Below are 22,852 nucleotides of genomic sequence, written 5' to 3'. Positions count from 1 at the left end.
ATAAATTTCTCTAGCAACTGCAGTCTGTGAATGAATTTGGGGCTTATTACAAGTGATTCAAATGGTGATTTTGAACTAAGGAAAGGAGAGGTTCTAGGTTGCTCCTAGTCACAGAGTAGCTAGGGAGGCAAATTAAGCCAGTTTGGGAAACACAGGGAAGAAGGAGAGATCAAGGAACTGGAAGGCAGAAACAGAAACGAGGAGAAGAGATGTCAAAGTTACGGTTGCAACATTTGAAATTGAAGTAGAACTTCAAGTGTCAGTGAGGTAAGCAACCAGCATGGGCAGGCAATGACAGGTGACACTGACACATCACAGAGGCAGCAAATCAGTCATAGAAATCTGAGGTACAAGGCGGAGATGTAGAACCACTCAGTGAACCAAGAAGAGCACAACCATAACATGTTCGCTAGCATTCGGTTCAGGTGAATTGCTCTGAATAGGTCAGCTGCCCTGGAAATTGCCTTAAAGCATGTGGTCCTGTGCCCATGTGGTGCTGGAAATGCATTACCATATTGCAAGCAGTTAATTAATCAAAGTATGTAACTTCATCTGCATGAAACATGCAGATGAATTAGTAGGGAAAATTAAATCTTTGTTATATGATTTTTTTCTTAATGATTAGAGTGCATTCTAAGTAAACAGAAAAACAAATTGATTGCCAAAAACCATGTTAATGCCCTTCTAATTCACAAGGGTTAAGCACATAAAAGTCAGGATATTGAAAGTTAAGGTTCTCATAGAAACATTAATTTGACAAAATTATGCATACTAGGTGTGGGAGGTTTGTATTTTAGAGCATAAAAGCAGTAGGAAATACTGTAGAATGCAGCTCAGTTAAACCAAATACAATAACAAATTCAAGGTAAGGCATTAAAAATTATTACAGAAAAAATTGTTTTTTAACCCCCAAACAAGGATTATAAAACAATTTTAGAGAATAATGCCTTCAAAATTTTTAAAATGAGGATTCTGCAAGCTGTATACAGGGTAAAATGGGAGTTCATAACCCGCTTGAATCAAAATGTGAAATATGATATATCAAGAACTATGTAATGTTTTGAACAACCAACAATAAAAAAAAGGAAAAAAAATTTTAAAATGATTTTAATAGGAATTATTTGTTTTTCCCCAAAATCAATTTTCCTAGTACCTTGTACATCCTGACAGTAGTTTATGTCTCTCATCAGCAGTTCAGGCTTGATCCTAATAGACCAAAAAAAAAAAGGAGCTAGCTGGTGATTTTCATGACCTAGTTGATCAAGATTTCAAATTCAGAGAATAAAAATAATATGTAGAAAAAAATACTTTTTGTTTAGTACGGAGACAATATGGAAAAGATTGAAATATGAAGAAGTCTGCCAATGTGCCACCTTGCATCTATATTTGCCCTCTGTATATTTCTGCATACTCATTTGCATGTATGCATTATGTAAATGCCAATCTGCCCTTGCCAAATTCCCTAGGTGGTTAACAGAGAAAAAGAAAGGAAGAAGCTTAGGGCATGGTCAAACTTCAACACCTCTCTATTTTTGCTTCTGCTTTCCCCAGCTGGAGAGAAGGCCTGGAAAGGCTGTGCTCTCCAGGAAAGCTGGATTACCCACAGGGTGAGCGACTCATGGTCTTGTTATTTTGGCCCTCAGTACCTCCATTCTCTGTATAGGTGATATAGGAAGCAGAAGCAGTGACAGTAGGCAGTAGACCCTGGGAAGATATCATCTCAAAATTCAGTCAGAATTAGGCATAATGAAGGAAGGAATGAAGGCTATGTAAGGGAGGTATTAGAAAATCTGGGTACTGAGATTCCATCTCACTCTGGTTAGAATGGCAGTCATCAAGAATACAAATAATAATAAATGCTGCAGAGGATGTAGGGGAAAAGGAACACTTACATACTGTTGAGAATGTAAATTGGTACAGCCACTATGGAAATCAGAATGGAGGTTCCTCAAAAGACTAGGAAAAGAGCTACCATATGACCCAGCTATACTATTCCTCAGTATTTACCCTAAAGAATTACAAGTTAGCAGACTGTGGTGATGTGTCCATACCCATGTTTAAAGCAGCACAACTCACAATAGCCAAGTTACAGAATCAGCCTAGGTGTCTATCAACAGATGAATAGATGGAGGAAATCTGAGATATATACACACACACATATACATACATACACATATAAAAATGGAATTTTATTCAGCTACAAAGAAGAATAAAATTATATTATTTGCCAAAAAAAAGATGGATCTGGAGAACACATTTTAAGTGAAATAAGCCAGATTCAGAAAGTCAAGGGTTGTGTATTTTCTCAGATATGAAAGTTAAGAGAGAAAAAAAGAAAAAAAGGATCTCATGAAAATAGAAGAGAAACTAGTAGAGTACAAAATGGGAATGGGAGGAGGGAAGAAAAGAGAGAAGAAGTTGGCTTCTAGATAATGAAATTGACCAAATTAGGTGCATGTATGAATATGCCACAATAAATCCCACTATTATGTAGAACTATGATGTAACAATAAAAGAAAGCTGTGTCATGGAGTCAAAGTTTTCCTGTTAAATTGGATATTTCAGTATCCCAGTTATAATTACTGATGCAATTTTTATTATTGCTCAGTTTCAATTATTAAATTTTAAGTCACAGTAAAGCTTTTTGACACTTAAATCCAATATGAGTTATTTGGGGTGTAAAATTAACAAACAAAACTAACAAACAGTTCCCCCAAAAGAAAGCATATCATGAAAATAAAAAGATAAGTTGACATTTAACAAGATGTATTTTCCATTGTACTTTATGTCGTAGCACAGCAATCTGTAGCACAACAGCGGTCCATTCATGGGAACAATATATGTAGATTCCTGAGCTTGCAAACTCCTGGGCCACTATTCAAACCACCTCTTCAAAAAGGGCACAATGGTCTGCAGTTTTCTCTGGAAAAAAAAAAAAATCTATGCAGCTACATTCCATGGCAATGAACTCTTTCTAAAAGCTTGATGAAGAAAAATGCTTTGTATGTTTACTTTAATCTTTACCCCCTGCTATTTTCTGTTGCCAAACAAACAGAAGGACAAACACAAACTGCCAACTAACAAGATGTACAAATGAGTGTTATTGAATATTCAGAAGTCTGGTGGTATTTCTAAAGTTCAGCAGCAGATCACTTAGTCTTTCTTTTGTTTTTGATTTTTCCTTATTCAGGCACCACAAGGCCACATAAGGAGGGTGAGGTCCCTGGGGTGGACTACATTTTCATCACCGTTGAAGATTTTATGGAATTGGAGAAAAGCGGTGCTCTCCTAGAAAGCGGGACTTATGAAGGTAAGCACAACTGCCCTGCAAAACCTATTCACTGTTGCATCAAAGTTTTTGTTCATCTGATTAAAGCGCGTCAAGGCATTAGGTTACCAATGTGCTGCTCCTTTTGGTTTGGGCACTTTAACAAGGTAATTTTAGAAAAAGTTGAAATATATCTTAATTCGAACTTTAAGATGCAGAGGGAAATATGTATGTATATACATCCACTGAAGATCCTTGTGTTTGTCTCCTGGGGCTAAGCTGTGATGTTCCAGGAAAAAAAAAAAAAAGTCTTTAACTCTAGGTGGCATCTAAAGGAGGGCAGGGCTCTGTGTCTATGTGGCTCTCTCAAGTTATTCCACAACACAAGCCTTTATTCCCTCTGAAGCACAATGACAGGGTAGGAAAATAGGATCCGTAGGTGAAAAACCTAGCTTCACAGGATCATGCTTGTTATTTTATAGGCATCTAGTTCATGTCTAATGAAACTATGTATCTGTGCTTGTGTAAGACAAGATTTTTAAGTAACTAAAAAGAAAAATAATGCCTTTTATTCCTATTTTGTGGTTATTATACATGTGGAATATGTGTGTATATACTAAGTCCAAAGATGAACCTAGTTTTAATGAACTGCAATTAGTAGTGAGTGATAGGAGAAACAAAACTCATATGCATGACTGCTTAGCCCATCCTGCACTTGAATTCTACCAACCATCATCAGATAAACTGAGTTTGCCATGTTAACAACTTAGCCCACTTCTTCCTTTACTTTCTTAGTTACATGGTTCAATGGATTATAGTTATTCAAGAACTCTGTATTTTGAAGTTGTTAGAAGTATTCAATTTTCTTCCATTATTTAGCATTCCCCAGGCAACATAGGCGGAGACATTTGCCTAAATTACTGAGACATTTAGTTACTTATTGTTATATTTCCAGGAAATAAGCATGAATATCTGGGGAATTATTTAATGCATTAGATCAGTATCTTCTTCATGTTGTGAAGAATAAAATATAGTAGAGATTGGTTGAAAACATTTTAAATAAAGAAACTTTGATAATAGACAGCTGCCTTAAAATATATATGAAAAATGCTATCAGTATAAATCATAGAAAATAATTATGTCAAATAAGCGAGAGTAAATAAACCTAAAGTTTTATAGAATATTTTCCTATGAGCTTTGTGACATTTAGTGACAGACATTAGTTTGCATTTATACTAATGGTAATGCATTTAATTACCTTATTTAAATACCATTTTTATGTAAGGAAGTGCCAATAATTTAACATACAAGATCATTTCAAGAGTAGCTGATTAACAATATGCCTTTTTCTTTTGTTTGTAAAAATAAAGACTGTTTAGACTAATTGCATCAAAGATGAAAAAAATTAAACCAGATGTTCATGTTAAGTTTTCATTGTTCTTATAATAAACTCAATATCATGAAATTTAATACCAATATTTCCAAATGTAGCTCATGCTACATTTTAGGATACAATTAATTTTTGAGGGGAATATCCAGAAACTATTCAAACATAACCAAGTTTTGTCAGTCAGATTTTTCTTCAGATATCTTTTCAGCACTGAGAGTATAGTTTTCTGTGAACTTGTTCATCACCCCAGAGGACCCAGAACAGTTGAACCGTAGACTGATTTAATATGCAATGTTGTCAGGAGTTTCAGTACCATCGTTTACAAATACACAGTGTGTACATGGATAAATACAAATCTATTTCCTCAAATCGCATAACCAACTGGGTGGATACCTAGAGAACACTCTCAAAACTCAAGATCTGCAGATTTTCTTGTAACTACAGATAAGGAAAGAATGAGATGCACCTGCTAATACACTGCATTTTCACAGCATTAGTCACAAGCTCTAGCCTTAGGGCTACCACTTAATGTGAGCTACCACTTGAGGAAACGTAGAAGATGCCCTTTCTTCTGTTGATACTTTCAGACTGTATTGAGTAATAATCACGTGCAAAGACCTGAGAGCTTTTATATTTGTCAAGTTTTCACTATGGTTTTCTTATAAAGTCTGCTTTTCTATGTTATATGTTCACCCTTTTGCACTTTTTGGGTCATTGCTCCCTTCCGCTCTTTGCTTCTGTATTCTTTAGTGTTCTCAGCCAGACTAGAAAAACCCATCTGTAGTATTCTGTGAATGCAGTCAAGAAAATAAGAGGGAATTGAGTTATTCTCAGCATCAAAGTTACAGACCTTCTGTTATTCATGTAGGGCCCTTAAGCCTGAAAGGAGCCTCCAAAATCCAATCTGCAAGCCAGCATAGTAAGGCCTCCAATGCAGCTGAAGAGAGAGAGAGAACTCCTGTTTCTTCTTACTCATAAATAAGTGCTTTCCCAATTTGGTGTACTTCTTGCCAGAGACATTGAGAGCTACTTCTTCTTTTTTTTTCTTTTTAATAACAAAGATCAAAGAAATCCTCTAGAAAATATCTGGTAAATTTTGCTGTGCATCATTAAGAAATCCAGTTTCTCTTGTGTCTTTTCTTCACCCCCACCTCTTGGTTTTAGAACAAGAAACGCCCACCTATAACATAGTTGTGAGGGTAAAAAATGTGTTCTTTTAATCATTTCTCACATGCATACATTATTTGTTTCATTGTCACTTGTTCTAGTTTTAATCTTGGTGGATAGATAAAACTAAAATGGAACCTGTCCATTACTTATTGATTAGAAATCAAATGTACTGTTGGGAAATTGCCTCTTGAAAACTGGGTCAAAGATCTTTTTCCAAAAGAGCACTTCTGTTACTATCTGGAGCCTGCAAGGCAGCCTTAATGTGCTTGAGTTACCATCTACAGTTATGTCACATGGCCCGAGGCAGAATTTTAGTTGATTCTTAAAAGGCTTTCTTCTTGTACCACCACCCCCAAGCCTGAATGCCTCATCTCAACTTTTATACAATAGAGGTTGAATGGCCTTGCATACAAATTCCAAGGAGAGTTTGGCTGGGAGGATGACCATTAGGTGTTGGAAAAGGAACACTATTCCATAACCTGGATGATATCATCCACAACTTTGCATATTGAATCAGATTTAACATTAATTTAATTAATGATATTATTTATAAATCTATTAATCATCTATTATTAATTAATAGAACAAAGGCCAGTAGAGAGTTTGATATAACTTTAAGTACATTACTTATGCACCTTTATTTTAGAATTTAAGCCATAGGCTTTGTGTCAAACACAAGCCACAGAGTTCTTTGGATGAATGCAGATCATTCCTTTGGAATTAAGGTGACAAATAGATATAGGTCAGACACCAGGAAGTAGAAATAAATGAGTAGGTCTGACAATCTAAGGAAAATGACCCTTCAAGAACTGTCCAAAGTGCTGAATTGTCCAGAGCTCTAAACCAGTGAATCCTGCCTGAGCTACTTCTTCCAGTCATCTGGAATGTGACATTCATCATTGCACTTATCAGTCAGGCCAGTTGCCTTTGCCTGTTTATGAATGCCATTATTAACAACATCTATGTTCCCTGAGCTGTGCCTTGACTAATTTCACTTAATTCACATACTGAGATTATCTAGTCATGTGTCACAGCAGTCTATCCACTGTACTTTACACTAGTTTTCTTTTATGCCTTTCAAATAAAACAAAGCTATTCTTTTGTTTATAGAAAAGATCAGTGATCCTAAAATTAAATGTTTCCTTTAAATGGACATAAGCCTATCGTAAAACACTCTCCATTTTTTAAAGGACCAAAACCCAGTCCAGCAGGTTTTGGGGGTATCTGACATATTACAGTGCAGATATGGCCTCCACTCTCACCTTAATGTTATAGTTTTCCCAGTCACACCCTAAAATGTACAGAGCCTTGAATCTAGCACAGAAATGAGCTTCTTTAACAATTCACTAAGAGGAGTATAAAATTCAACTTTTCCCATGTATATATAATATGGAGTGCTGTAATGTCTGAACCACATTCAAATTTAAGTATTAAGTAGAAAAAAATTCTCTAGGAAAATAAAGCATTCCTATGTTGGGAAAAAAAGATATGAAAACTTTTACACAGATATATTTTATTTTACTAACTAAAATCAACATCAGTTTTTTTAGCATGATATTAATGCATTTATTATTGAAATTCTGAATCTCTAATCTCAATCAAAATATCATTTGGTGATGCAAAGATGTCCAAGTCAATGAAAATCATTATTGACACTATCAATGATTTTGATAAAAAACATTCTTCTATCAGTCCAAATTTCTACCCAATCAAATATAAATAATATTTCCTAAGGAATATATCAATGCTTAAATTCATGCTAAGATTTTTGTCATTCCAGGAGACAAGAATGAGATCAAATTTTGTTTTCCCCTTTTATTATAACCTATTTCAGGAAGAAATTTACCATATTTACAATAACCGGCACAACAGCAGAAGATTCTTAGAACTTGAGGTTAAAATAGTCCAGCTGTTCTTAACTGTCCAGGTTGCAACATTATTTCTGTCTTACCTTTTGATACTTGCTTCTTTTCCTTTTTCATGTGCGGGCATGCACATGTGTGTGTGCATAATTCCTGTTGAGAAGATTCTAGGCCATGCATTTGTGTTGCATTATAGGAACACTGAAGAGGTCACCATAAAGCTCATTATTTGATGATGAGAGGAAAGCACAATTAGTGAGCCCATTCCTCCCCCCACCTTTGGGACCTTATAATGCTAGTTGTTTGGGATTTTTTGGAAGTGATTCAATTTGTCGTAAGAGCTATTGGCAGAGATTGTGTGACTTTTGCCTGCTTCTTTTGCTCTTGTGTAACACTGGAAGTGTTATCATGTATTAAAATATGACAAAATTCTCATTGGGTTTGGGATTTCTGTAAGCCCAACATTCTTAAAATATATAATCAAGTAAATATCTACTTATAAGTACTTGTTCTCCCAAAAGAGAGTAGAAGGAATGACCCAAGGAATAATTACCTTAATATTATCATATAAATTGTATATGATTGTTAACTTAAAGGCTAAAGTCAATGAAAATAAAATAATTTTTTGTCTCCTAAAATGCAACATTAACCAGTTTATTGTTAATTCTATTAGTTGTTTACAGCTGAAATGAACAGGAACAGCCTTCTTGAGGCATACTGTGACACATTATGGTATTCATGGGAGTAGTACTCACTTTGTCACACAATCCATAATTTATATAAAATCTAGGGTTCAGAAACTCTGGTGTTCATGGTTTCACTTATTTCCCTCAAGCTCATGTCTTTAATTTTGATTATTTTCTAACTCCTGTATACACCTTCAGCAATTTTTAGCTGAAACAAATGGAGAATTCACCTAGAAAGAAAATCGCACCCCTCATTGAGTGTGAAGAAAAAAATGCAAGACTTCCAAAATTTTATGTATGTTTTCCTCTACTACTTTGACAAGCAGAACCTTTTTGCCTTTGCTGTTGGGTGAACACTTTCAAGCATTCTTACATTGTTTTCTGAGTGGGTGAGAATGCATAAGAATACTTATAGTATTTCATAATTTTGAAGTCTATATTCTGCAGCTATTAATATGTATTATCATTTATTTGCTGCATATGATAACTCCATAACTCTCAAAGACATAAGTTTATTCATTTTACAAAAGGCACACAAGAGTCCTGATCACATTGACTGCAGCAGTCTTTTGTATGAGAGCCATGTTCATCTGAAATACCCCCATCATAGTGATGGTCAGTGGCTCTTGTATGTTAAGCCTTGGATGTGATGCATAGATATTCCTAAGCAGAGGTTTTTATTCACCCCAGTCATTCTCAGTGGTGCCCTGATGTCCTCTTGCTGTCAAAGCTTTTTCACAAACTTGTTCCACACATCAGTGATTTGAAAGCTATAAGCTAACATCCTATTCCACAAAAGTGATTTTTGTATCTAAATTTTAAATATGAAAAACAAAACCTCCTGAGACATTCTTTCCTTATATTTTCTACACTGCCAATCTGAGGTGCAGAGAAGACGAGAATCTCACTGACCTCAGATCTGTTTCTGTCAGGTGGAATAAAAGTCCTCTAAAATGGAAAAAGCAGTGTCCTAATTTTTTTTTTTGCTAAGCAAGTTCTTTATTTATAGACCCTATTGATCTCAATCTCCAACAAAGTGACAATAGATGTTGATAGTTTCATGAACTGTTTTGTAAACTGCAACTTTTACACAGAGTATCCAAAAAGACAAAATCTAAAACTTCGGAGCCCCCACTGATCATGCTCCTGGGCAGACAGATGCACTGAGTTGTTTGATTAAAAATTAAAATGTAAATGTCAAATGTAAAATTAAAGAGTTCTTTTAAATGCCCTAGTGTCTGTGTTTAAAAGTATTCACATCACAGAAGATTCCTCAAGTGAGAGCTTCTTGTTAAAAGCCTGGAAATTCTGACTATTATGGCAAATTGTTCATAAACTAGATTAAAATGTAATAGGCTTAAGTTGTCAGTACATCCCCAAATAATAATTAGACCTCTTGGAACTGTTAGAGACTTTTAGCTTTGTGTTGTAACTAGATAAAATCAGGATCGATTAGTCAATAGACTGTATGTGTATGAAACTATTTCCATGAAAAGAATCCTTAAATAAAATCCTTAAATAAAAGTATGAATTTTTAGGTACTAGTGAAAAGCACAAATTAACATTAGTCACTAATTATAACAAAATGGAAAATTTGATTTATACTACCTTCATCCTGTTTTCATTAGCTGCATTGACCTTCTTGTTCTTTAAATACCTCAAGCACATTTTTACCCACCTAGGATTTTAAATTTGTCATTTCATTTTCCCAGACCACTTTTCTCCCAAATACCCTCATAGATCTTTTTCTCACTTTTAGATATTCATCCAAGAATCCAATCTTTAGGAGACTCTTACCTAACCACCTCATCCAGAAATGAACCTCCTCTCATTCTCTACCCCCTTCTCATTTTTCTTTTTTTCTTGATTGCATTTATTACAACTGAAGGTGTATGCTATATACATTGTCAATATCCCTCTCTAGATGTAAACTCCAAGAGATTAGTGAGTTGGTTTAGATCAATGCTAATTCTCATGTTTAGAATGATCTCTGGCACCTAGGAAGTGCTTGGTAATTCAAGGTTGGATGAATTACTCAATGCCTGTTGTTTTGGTCAGCTCTTTCATTATTGTGACCAAAAGACCTGACAAGAACAACATAGAGGAAAAAAGGTTTAATTTGGGCTCACCGTTTCAGAGGTCTCAGTACACAAATGGTCAACTCCATTTGTCCTAGACCTGAAGTAAGGCAGAACATCATGGCAGAAGGGTGTGGAGGAGGAAAGCAGCTCAAGACAAGGCAATAGGGAAGCAAAGAGAGCTCAGCTCATTAAGGACAAATTATACACCCCAAGGGCATGTCCCAGTGATCTATTTCCTGTAGCCACACTCTACCCACCTATAGTTATCACCAAGTTAATCTATATAACTGGATTAAGCCTTTGATTAGTTACACCTAACTCACGTAACCTAATAATTTTGTAACATTCTTACATTGTCTTACACATGAGCTTTGGGGGAACACCACATGGGTTCTTTCCTCTAACCCAACAATGGAAATCCCTTTACCCCCACTTAGAGTTTCAGTCTGCTTGAGACTCTGGGATACATCCTAATCAAAATGCTCTAGGCCAGCAGGTTGACACTGTAGTATCAATTTGGCCTTAGAATCTAGTTCTGGGTTAATGTTAAAACTATAATTATTTTGTTTTTGTCTTAATTTTCATGGTCAACATTGTGAGTCCCTGTTCTAAGCTCTCATTCTTGTTTCTCTCTTGATATTTTACAAGATTTGATATTTTATTCAGAATACAGTTCATAAATTGCTATGTCAATTCTTCATAGTCTGGTTTTTCCTATAGTATTCAAACTCAAAAACTTGGTCAACAAAACCCAACCAACCCCCATCTCATCAAATTTCCGTGGACTATGCTACCTATGGATTAATGGTGATTACCTTTCCTGATACCTTCTATCTTTGCCCGTGCTCTGTTCTTTTCTGAAAAGTATTACAAAGCCTTATTTGATTTCTCTGTCTTCAATATAGAAAGTCAATGAAGAGATAGAAAATAGAAGTAATGAGGCCAAACCTGTGAGCAAGGTAGAAGGGTCCTGGATAAGTAGGAAAATACGCAAGTTCAAAAAGTTATTTCAAAACAAATAAAACTAGACTGTGTTCTGTCAATAAAGAAACAAAATGACTTTATACTTATTGTGGACATGTGTTTAAAACTTAATAAGTACCCCATTAACATTTTCTGGCTGGATTTTGATGAACTATAGGGGAATATGAGTTTGTTTCTTACTCTTTCACTTTTAGAAGAAATAACTGAAAGAATGGAAATACTTTTTTCTAGTTCTTACTTGTTCACTACTAATGAGATTTCTACATCTACTATACTCTTCTCCTTTTTCTTTTTATATTAGGGGGCCCTTAAATTTTCTACTAATATATGAAAGTTTGATCCCTTTAAGCAGTTATTGGGTAAAATGATAAACCTTAAAATGCATATTTTAAATTTGCTGATGGTACCCAAAAACTTAACACATGGAATTATTAATCAAAACGTTTTAAACAATATATAAGAGCCTTTAGTTGATAGGAACATGATGATCCTGAGTACAGTGAGCTTCCTTTCTTCTTCTCTCCCACCTTTATATCCACCTTCATATCCTTGCTGTCCTATCTTGGACAGCAAGGATCATGCATTTGGTTGCAGAAACCTGCCCAATGGTATTGTGATCTGATGCTGGGTGTATTCCCTCTGGACTGAGCTTCAGGAACAGAAAGTTTACTTCAAGACAGGTCCCTCATGGTCACCACCAGAAGGATTAGATATTCCCTATATCTGTTCTTGCTCTCCAAGGATGAGAGTAAAATTATCTTTGTAAAACATCCAAAGAAAAATTTTCCAATGCAGCTGTCTGGTTTTCTTGGGGATGAAGCAAAGTATTGTTATATGTGTGGTGAAGTGTACCCCACTGCAACAGGGCAGTTGCCATCACATCTGCTTTCAAGCATGTCCACATAGATAACCTCATCTACTCTCCTGCTTCCATATTCTCCTTCAATTCAGAAAGGTCTCATGGTCAAATGTAGCAGAAAATATGAAGAGAGTGTGTTTAGTGGTGTGTCATGGGGAAAGAGGTGTGAGGAGAGTGACTTCTGTGGACAGGACACTGACAGCCCAACAGGGAGAGGGCAGGGGGAAGTGCAGAAATGTAAGAAGAAACATAAAAATGGAGTCTTTCAGGGTCGTTTGTCACAAGCAAATGCACTCATCAGTCTTCCAGAGGGCAACAGAGTATTATAACACAGCTCAGTTCTTGATTTACCAAGTAATAACCCTGAGCTATGGAGAAAATGTCAAGTCACATGCAGAAAGTTAATATTTAGGAAAGTTTTCTTTCAATGGTGATTGAAATTTAAACGTTTGGACTTTGGGAGGGGAAAGATCAAAATAATTGACTAAATAGAACACCAAATTCCCTGAAAAATGGCAGGCAAATGGAATGCATCACTTAGTATGAAATATTTTAACTATCATCTATCTAGAAGTAATTTATAATGTATACTCAAACTTACATTCAATTTAACATTTGATAAGCCAATCCCCAAAAACCAAAGGTTGAATGTTCTCTCTGATATGTGAATGCTAACACATAACAAAAAGGGGCGAGGAAGAATAGAAGTTCAGAAGATTAGACAAATGGGAATGAGAGGAATGGAGGGGCAAAGGTATAGGAAAGACAATGGAATGACTGCCATAACTTTCCAATGTGCATCTATGAATACACCACCGTAAATCTCCACATCATATACAACCACAAGACTGGGATCCTAATTAGAATAAGTTGTCCTCCATGTTTGTATAAATAAGTCAAATTATACTTTAGTGTCATGTATAACTAAAAAGAACAAAAAATGTTTCTAAATTTGTTAAATATATTTTATGGCTCAGAAAGACAATCTCTCTTGGTGACTGTTCCATGTACATTTGAGAAGAATGTGTATTATGCTGTTGTTCAATAAAATATTTTGTAAATGTAAAACAAACAAATTAACATTTGATTATACTGTCTAAACAATTAATTTATGAATATAATCTACAAATGCAAATAGATTTAATGTCCGTCCGTAAGGACGTTCTAAACATATACAAATATACTTGAGAAAAACAAATTAGATGGTTTCCAATTATAGTGAAGTTGGAAACTATATATTCTGTGCTCCTAGTAATGTTTGTCATTTTTAAAAGTCAGAATTCCCGACTGTGGTATATTTGCAAAGCAACTAATGAATGTGCTAGATTTTAAATAGATCCATCAAAATATGGGTACATTAAAAATTGCTAAAATTAACCTATCAATAAAATGCACATTTAAAAATTCAATGCTGTTGCATGCCTATAATCCCAGTAGCTCAGGAGGCTGAGGCAGGAGGACAGCAAGTTCAAAGCCAGCTTTACCAACTTAGTGAGACACAAAAGCAAATTAGCAAGACCCTGTTTCAAAACAAAAAAATAAAAACGGCTGCAGATGTGGCTCAGTGGTTAAGCATGTCTGCGGTCAATCCCTGGTGCCAATAATAATAATAATATAAAAATAAAAATTTATTATTTTAAAAATTGAGATTTTTAAATAGTATTTTAAATAGAATTTACTTTTTGGGACACTCATCTGTCCACTGAGGTTATTGAGACTGATAGTTGCTGACCACTTTCATCACAGCCTGTATTCACAGATGGAAAGGAAATAATAATACTTTGCCATCTTGGCTTATTCTGACAAATAGTTCTTAAAGTGTATGATGAATGCTCATCTTAAAAGCAAAACATATTAACCATAAGTTATATTACACCATTATGAACATTTGTCACTATGTTCATGATCCTGGCTTTGAAATAACTTTCATTTAGTAATCTGTTTTGGGGGGGATTTTTTTCTTTTTAATATTTAGCTCCTGTTACATTTCCATTCACTCACAATTTAGAAGATTTTCTTTTTATTGATCTTTCAAGTGTTTTATTTCTACCAAAAGCTTACTGGCATTATTTGCTTTCTTGATTCTTGCTTGTTTATCCTTTACTTTCTTCTGAGAATTGAGAGGCCTCTGTGGATTCTCTGCTATATATTTACTTTTATATCCCAGAAAGATTTGCCTATGATGGTATGTTGCATTTTATACTTCAGTTGTTCTTATTTCTTATTCTGGATCTTATGTTTTAATACTTTTTTTTCTCATAAAGTTACAGAGAACAACAATAAAAAAAATGGAAAACATATTTACAAGTGTACCCACAAGGCAATGGTTGTTGTTGCATACAGAGGCACTTTTGACTAAAATGATTTCTCTGTTCTGTATAAGAGATGTTGCTGTCTTAGAAATGAGGCAGGCTCATGGGTATTTTGTTTAATAAATAGAGTATAGTTGGGCATGCTATATACTCAGAAACAGAGATGATTTACCTGATTCTCCACATTTTCCATGTTATTCAGTAACCCCAATGGTATACTACAATCTCTATTGAAATACTGCTCCTACATTCATAACTTTGCCTGAATTTTGTACAAATGGAACAAATCACTTCAGTTGATATTCTATCTCATTTCTCTTCAATCATTTAATTATATTGTATTCCTTATAGTTCAGAAAATGTACCGTTTTCCTCTTTTATTCCTTTATACTCACATGCCCATCCCTTTCTCTAGGTAGGCCTTTTTAGCAGTCATTCGGAGGCTGTTGAGAGGAATAAAAGTGTTTGTGTCTGAGTATATGAGTATTGCACTGACAGAGGAAGAACTGTATACTTTGTTTCCACTTACTCTTTTCCTACTTTATTCTTTAATTTAAAATGTGGCTGTGTTTCTAAAACATCCCCTGTTGTACTGATTGTCATGTCATTTGGCCACATTCTACGTGTTCTTGTTGCTTCTTGTTTTCTTCTCCATGGGAACCCTAACAGTTATTACTGATCTAACTCTATCATATACAATTTGAGACCACACATGTTTCTTGGTAGTCTCCTATACCTTCTTATTATAGAATTGAACTCAAGTAATATTAGTTATTTAATAAAATTGTTTGGACTCTACCAATATGAGGTTTGGATTACTAAAAATTTGTCTTTACTTTTGCAAAATTTTTTTTTTAGTTGTCAGTGGACCTTTATTTTATTTATTGATACATGGTACTGAGAATCAAACCTAGCACCTCACACATACTAGGCAAGTGCTCTGCCACTGAGCATAACCCCAGCCCTTGTCTTTACTTTTATGTTTAAGTTTCTATAACTCTGGTAATGATGAAAAAATGAAGGTTAATGGTGTCTGTTTTTCAGAAACAATCCTAAGAGATACAAATCATACAGAAAAACATCCCAATAGTGAATTATGAACAAAAGGTAAATCACAGCTGCCTCAATGTAAAATTGATCTAGAGTTTGTCAAGTGTAACAAGTACATTAAATATGAACCTGAAAATGTCAAGATGGCAGGATGAGAAGCTGGAGTTTGAATTCTGGACAGAAGATACTGGGGGTGGGAAGATGGTTGGGTTCTCAGAGAGGGAATGGATTTTGACAGACTTTGCTTAAAATAGGCTGGATCCATGTTGTGCAACCTTTATTGTGCTGGAAGCTCCCTACCAAGTTTAAGAGTCGTTGGCAGTGCACATAAAGGAATTAAATATAACCATAATACTACACTGTTCAGAAATGGGATGGTCTAATGGAGTTCACATCAGTCTGTACCTATGAGTTCTAAAAAGTTTTGTTCCCTTTGATGTCAACTAAGCCATTCCATAGTATCCATCACATTTTCTGACACACAATGAAACAGTCTTTTTTTTAATTTGCTACAACAACAGCAACAAAATGTTAGATGAATATGAGAAAATGTAGAAGTCAGCCAGTAAAGGGTTGTACTGTTTCAGTGAACCAAGGCATTAGCAAGGAGCCAATGTGGCCTAGAGGAAGTCACAAATGCTTGTCTAAGTATGCAGAAGAGGCCTAGGAATCACCAGTTCAAATGCTAGTCTTAGATTTGCTATAAACTTAGTATTGGACCTTTAAAATGAAAGGGACTATAAGACAACTTGAGCCTTGCATTTAAATGACTGATGAATTGTACATGACAGCAGAATGAGATTTGTTTTGAATGACCCCAAAGAATGGAACAAAAACAAACAATAGACACAGAAAAGATTGTGACTCAATATAAAGATACGATTCTAATAGCCATGGATGATGAAACAGTAAACTGAATACTTTGGTCAATTGTTGCTGGGGTTGCAAACACAGACTAAGATGTTCTCTTGGTACAGTTGCTCTAAAAGGAAAACCGGTAACAGCTACAGTCAAATCATGAAAATAATTCCAGACTTAGTGCTTTGCAGATACCCTCTCTGATTTTCTTAATACTTCTCAGTGAACGTGTTATATTAACCACTTTTACAAAGAAGGAACCTGAAGCTCAAAGATGTTTAATGACTTGTAGGAAGTGTCTCAGATGTGTGGCAAAGTCAAAATTGCCTCCAACCTTCTTTGACACAGTCTGTGATTGGAAGAGATGTTTCCCATTGGGGAGGTATCCAATCAATCAAAAGCCATGTGTTGCCTTTATTTTTCCTTTCCACAACTAGATGACTGCTTCTAAGTCTCTTCTAGTTGTCCTTCTGTGACCTTTATTTCCCTTCCAACCATGATACCCCATCATTCTAAATCAATGTTTTCTAAAATGCATTTACTTAGCAGAACACAAGACACATGAAATTATACTCTCTCAAAGAGGGAGAAAACCTTCTGTGGTCAAGCTATTTTGGAAAGTATAAAATAGTGCCTACTCTTCCTTGGAGAATTCATATAACAAACTTGTGTTTTAAAGTTTTGAGAAGTTCTTCCATAGAAAAAGCTGTTTTAACTTTGTGTCTCCAGCATTTTTCAAACTTATCAGACCATGGAACCAATTGCTATGAAGCTCTATTAACATCTCCGCAGAACCTGTATTCTGGAATACACTTTAGAGAGCAATGATATAATTTTGCTCTCAAAGTCTGAATGGCCTTTCTTGGGAAGTGAAATTGTTGAGCTGGATGCCCTTCCACCAGCACTGTAATATATAGTAATGGCTTTGTGTCTACACAGCCAGCTTTTCCCCAACTAATCACTAGGACTTGGTCCCTAGAAACCTCCCCAAGTTAACTTGTCTTTCCCCAAGATCAGTCTACTAGGAATGAGAGATCAGCGCAGTAACAGGACATAAAATGTTTCATATGGTCCAGCCCAGTACCAGAGAGCCACAGTAATTTCAGAACAATTTTCCTGAGATTTCTCTGTATATTAAAGCACTTAACATTCCTTTAACCCCACCATCATCAAAATGGCCTTTTATTGTATAATTCAATGTAGACATACCTGGGATTAAAGACTATGAGAATGGAAATTTCAAGCAAGACACTAAGGTACAGTACCATAATAACAATGAAAATACATTGCCTGATTCTATTTTTAGACATATAGATTATGTATAAATTGTGACCCAGAAAGATGAAATGACCAGATCTCAAACCACTTATGTGACAGAGAGCTGGCATGGAAGGTAGGAATGTGTGAAGTAAGGAGATAAGTTTTATGAACAGGTCTGATTTGGTGAAAGTTATGATCTGACTTCACCCTCACTAAAGCAAAGGAATGAAGGGTAATTCCCACTTTACCTCAGGTCAAGATAGAGACGTGGCATTTTTTTCCCTTAGTATGTGGCCCAGTTGACAGTTGTCCATGTGGAGAAATCAAAGACTTTGGAGATGGCCTGAGTAGCCTGTGACCGCTGAACAAGGAGAATTAATTTGCTCCCTCAGTTTGTCAGCACAAAGCTGAAGGTGTCCCCTGGCCCCTAGGCTTGTCTGACATCCTCTTTAAGGGTTCTATTTTAAAAGATGAAAGTGGCAATCATGGGGGACTGAGGAAAGAGTGAAGCGAAGCCAGGGGAATGGGCCAACTGACATAGCACCAGACATGGGATACTGCTAACACAGGGAATTCAGAGCTCTCGTGCAACTGTGTACCAGGCCAGCAACTGAAATTGATGCAGACCAAGGAGGATGTAACACAGGGCACCAAACGCAGATCTGCTGCACTTTCATTATCTAAGTAAAAAGGAAAGTGACCAGACCAGTGTTTTGGACATCACAAAATCAAAGGAAATCCAGAGCACCAGCCTCTGAAAAGACCAGTCTAGGAAAGTTAAGCAGCTAAGTCACCACCAAGGACACAGGGAAAAGGGTTTTTTTTCCCTTTATTTAATTTTTAAAACAAATCCCTCTCAATGGATCACTGTACTTTTTTTTTTTTTTTTCAGAAAGACTCTCATTAACTTCTTTTAATGAGGCAGAATATTTGGAGCAACTTTCAAAGAAAGAAAGAACTTTGTTAAATGTCTCCAACTTCTGGCAGCTTCTCACACTGCCCTCCCTGGAAACTTCCTACCCCTGGACTATAACCCTGGGACACTAACTACATTCCCAGCCCTCTTGCTTCTTTAATCACTCCAGATGCAAAATCCTCAACCAAAGTATCTGATTGGCTAAGATTAGGTCACATGAATGCATTGTAGATGCCACAGTTCTGGGTGATATTTTTTTTGCACATGCATATGCAATGGGAGGTGGGATTTCTTTTCTTACAAAATTCACACAGTGCTGGATTTTTCAAACAGAGGGAAAGAGTTAAGGTGCTGGATACACAATAATATCTAGCCCACCACCCACCCCTCATTATGGAATAGGTACTTAAGGGACAAAGGTCCTTGTAGAAGATACATTCAAAACTCAATGGCTTTTGCATTATTATTGTTCATATAATTCCTTTACTATTCAAGGGTTTATAAGGTTTTTATATAAATATGTATAAAGGATAGAGAAAAAAGAATTGGTTTAAAATGAAAAATGCTGAAATCTTTTTTAATAGGAGAAAAAACCCATATATGAAAAAAAATACAAAAACAGAAAGTGTAAAGGAAATATGAGAGGGGTATGATACACAGAATGCAAGGGCATGTAAACTGCAAGACAAGGGGAAATTTTATAGAGCAGTCACTTTAGATGTATCTTAAGACTTTATTGATGCCATAAAATTCAGACACTATAAACCTGGATTCTTTGTCAAAAGTAGGCTATTACGTGCAAAAGTAGATTGAATTTAGATGTACAAGAGAAATTAGAGGTAAGCCAGTGTAACATTTTATAGAATGCCTACACAAATAACATTTTAGAAAATATTTTTTAAAGTAACACACACACACACACACACACACACACACACACACATTTCAGACTCTTCAACTATAACCCACCATTCTAAGGGAAAATAGTTGCAGACTTTGGGAGACTAATATTCACTCCTGTCTCTGCTTTCTTCCCATCTCTTCTATTCTCATATTATCTATTACCATTCAGTCTCATTCACCTTTGCTTTCCCTGACTGCAAAGTTAGTTGGGGTCTAAATTCTTTTTCTTTTTAGACTAAACATTCACCAATCAGTTCTCCTGTTCTAAAATCTGCATTCCCAACTCAGACCTCTTTCCTGGGTATGAATGAGTATACAGCCTACATCAGGATTGGCCTACAAAAACATATCAACTAAAATTCTCTTGAATAGAGCACATGATTTCCACATAATTTCTGTCCTTCCTGTGTTCCCCGTCTCGGTAAATATGTCGCCATTTACACAGTGTCCCAATGTCATCATTAGGTCCTTTAAAGTTCTAACTCCTGAACACATCTCTTTAATGTGTCCCTCTTGTCTATCGTGATGTCCTCCGGCATAGTTCACGTTCTCTTCATATCAGAAGACACCAGGGGTCTCATCTGACCTTTCTCTCTTGATGTTAAAATAACCTTTCAAATACTCAGATCTCTGCTTCTCTACTCAAATAGCTCCCATCCACATCTCCATAGAATCTTTCGTATACCAGAGAACAATGTGGCCCTCCTCCACCCTAGGAGCCACTTTACTAACTCCTCCCCCAGGAATTATAGATTCCACTGATAGGTTTCTTTTGTTCACACCTCTGCATCTTTGGGACTGGATTTCCCTCCACCCTTCTTTCTGATTCTGTTTAATTAAATTCTATTCATCTCCAAACAGACTTCTTTGTGCTTTTGTTTCTTGCCACTAGCCTTCATCACAGTAACTGTGTAATTATAATGTATCTGTTAACATTTTTTGTTTCTCCTGAATTTTAAAATTCCTTATGTAGTTAATGGCATCTAGTAGATAAGCAGTGAATCTTGGAGTCGTAGAGTATGGATGAATTAAAGAATATTTCACAATTTAATTTTGCATGATATGCAGTGTTCAGTTCACATAGATATTTGTCTTCAAAAGATCATGTTTGGACATTCACTATCTCAGTGAATAACTCCTTATCCAGCCAGTTGCTAAAGTTAGAATGCCAAGGAGCAATCTTGACACATCCCTCTCTCATGTTCAGATCCATTTCATTGGCAAGGCCAAACAACTTTAGATTCTTCCAATTCTCAGTTAAATTATCACTACCAACCTAATCTAAGGTGCATTTTTCTTCCTGGGTTGCTGCAGTAAGTCTTCTGAAGAGCTTATGCATCTGCTGGACTCTCTCTACTTCAAGTTTCATATTGCATCCAGAATTCCTTTCACATTTTAAGGCCAGCCTCACATCTTTTCCACTGTCACCCCCTCCTTCCCAGCACACATATTCACACAAAATACAAGGAGCCATGTCTTGGATTTGCTCTTAAGAGTAAGGAAATGGAATTTACTTAGTTTTCCATCATTGGGAGTCAAAAGCTACAAAATATGATGGAGACCATATGGAATATTATGCAACAGTCAGAAGCAACAGGTTACATGTACTACTGATAACATGAATTGACCTTAAGAACATAGTTCTAAACAGAAAAATAAAATTAAAATTAAACTAGATTTTAGCACAGTCTCATTACATGAAATTAAATGTATGTATGCAATACAACAATTAACAAAACAAAAAGATTTCTTAGATTTTCTAGTACTTATTCCCAGTTTCATTATTTTCCTTAGTACTTAATATCTAACCAACTTGTACTTTGTTTTATGCAGTTATTTCTCTGGTTGTTTTATTTTTTAACATCACAAATGTAACTTACATAAGGAATTTGTATCTATCTTATTCATAGCTATTTTGCCAGTTCCTAGAGTAGCACATACATGCTCAGTAAATATTTGTTTAATGAATAAATTTCCTCTTAGTACATTAGAATATTTGTGAGCGGTGTGGCAAATAATGGATTCAGTGTAGAGATAACAGATAGTCTATCAATGAACCAGTCAAATCAGCAATAAAGGGCAGACCAAAGTCCTTCACATGACCTTCAAAACCATTCCGATGCTAATGTTAATCTAGCTCTATGCCATCATTTCTTCAGATACCCTCCCTGTCCATCAATATATTTTAGCCACCTATTCCCAATTGTTCAAATGCACCACATTTCATCTCACTTCAGGGCCATTATGCCTACAGTTCCTTTTACTTAAAAAACTGTTTCTGCTCATACTTTTCTCTCCCTAACAGTTCTTTCCCTAGTTAAAACTTCATCCTTTACACCCCAGCTCGTGGTCCATTTCTTCAAGGAACCTTCTCTGGCTCCTTTGATCTTAAACTGTTGCCATGGAATCCTGGATTCCTGTTTCTTCGGGGTATCGACATAATTTATAATTATGCATTTGAGTTTGTTATTTCATTAGTTTCAATCAACCACACCAGTCTGTGAACTCTACAAGGTCAGGGACTCTCTCTCATTCTGAGCATGATTGCATTTCTGGATCTAACATAGTACCCGGCCCATAGGAGACATACAACAGATATTAGTCATTAAAATGAATGAGTCTCTTTTTGTTTCTTTGCACCTTTAAGAAAATAGAAATATCTTCCAGAAAGCCCTCAAATTAAGCTTCACCTTTTGAATTTTTCAGTTCACTTCAAGGTCACCCTTCTTTCAAGGTGCTCTTCATTGGTCTCATTTTCTCATTATAAATGATATCAAGGTCTTGAGCCTAAATAAGGTATCCCCTTGGCAGTCTTCTAACAGAGCCAGAAGGCAACAAAGGCCCACAGAAGGAGCTTTTATTAAGATATCTTCTCTCATTATTTGCCCCTTTAAGAAAAAATTTAAGTTAATTATGTGCAAGAAAATTAATATTTCCTTTACTGTCCAGCCAGATCTAGTTCAAAATTTTCTAAGAGATTTGGTACTTTTCATTATCAGTTTTCTTGGCACTTCTCAGTGCTCCTGTCACTTTAATTGGGAAAAATACAGGAGGTCTTTGATGACTAAAAGAATGAGCCCCTACACCTCGAAACCAGTGCGGAGATTGCTTATCGTGTAAGGAGCTGGCTTTTCAAAGTAAGGGAGCTCTGACTTTGATCATAGTGCACTCAAAATCATCATTAACTTTCCTCACCCTTACAATTTCTGTGTAATCAATTAATTGCAATACTTTTCCCAAAGCTGAAAGCAAA

At 35.7% G+C, this 22,852-nt stretch overlaps 1 protein-coding gene across 2 annotated transcripts in view; it reads left to right on the top strand.

The window, feature by feature from the left end:
- The window catches only part of Magi2 (membrane associated guanylate kinase, WW and PDZ domain containing 2), a 1,291,542-nt gene that overhangs the window by 744,734 nt on the left and 523,956 nt on the right, over positions 1 to 22,852 (top strand). For both annotated transcript variants that reach the window (XM_026384953.2, XM_026384952.2), the window contains exon 3: positions 3,191 to 3,310. In XM_026384953.2, the coding sequence (XP_026240738.1) occupies positions 3,191 to 3,310 (120 nt within the window). The remainder of the gene's footprint in view (positions 1 to 3,190; positions 3,311 to 22,852) is intronic.

Source organism: Urocitellus parryii, chromosome 3, assembly GCF_045843805.1.
Source record: "Urocitellus parryii isolate mUroPar1 chromosome 3, mUroPar1.hap1, whole genome shotgun sequence".
Lineage (NCBI taxonomy): Eukaryota > Metazoa > Chordata > Mammalia > Rodentia > Sciuridae > Urocitellus > Urocitellus parryii.
Note: the sequence above shows the minus strand (reverse complement) of the source record. Positions and strands in the feature narration are given on the sequence as shown.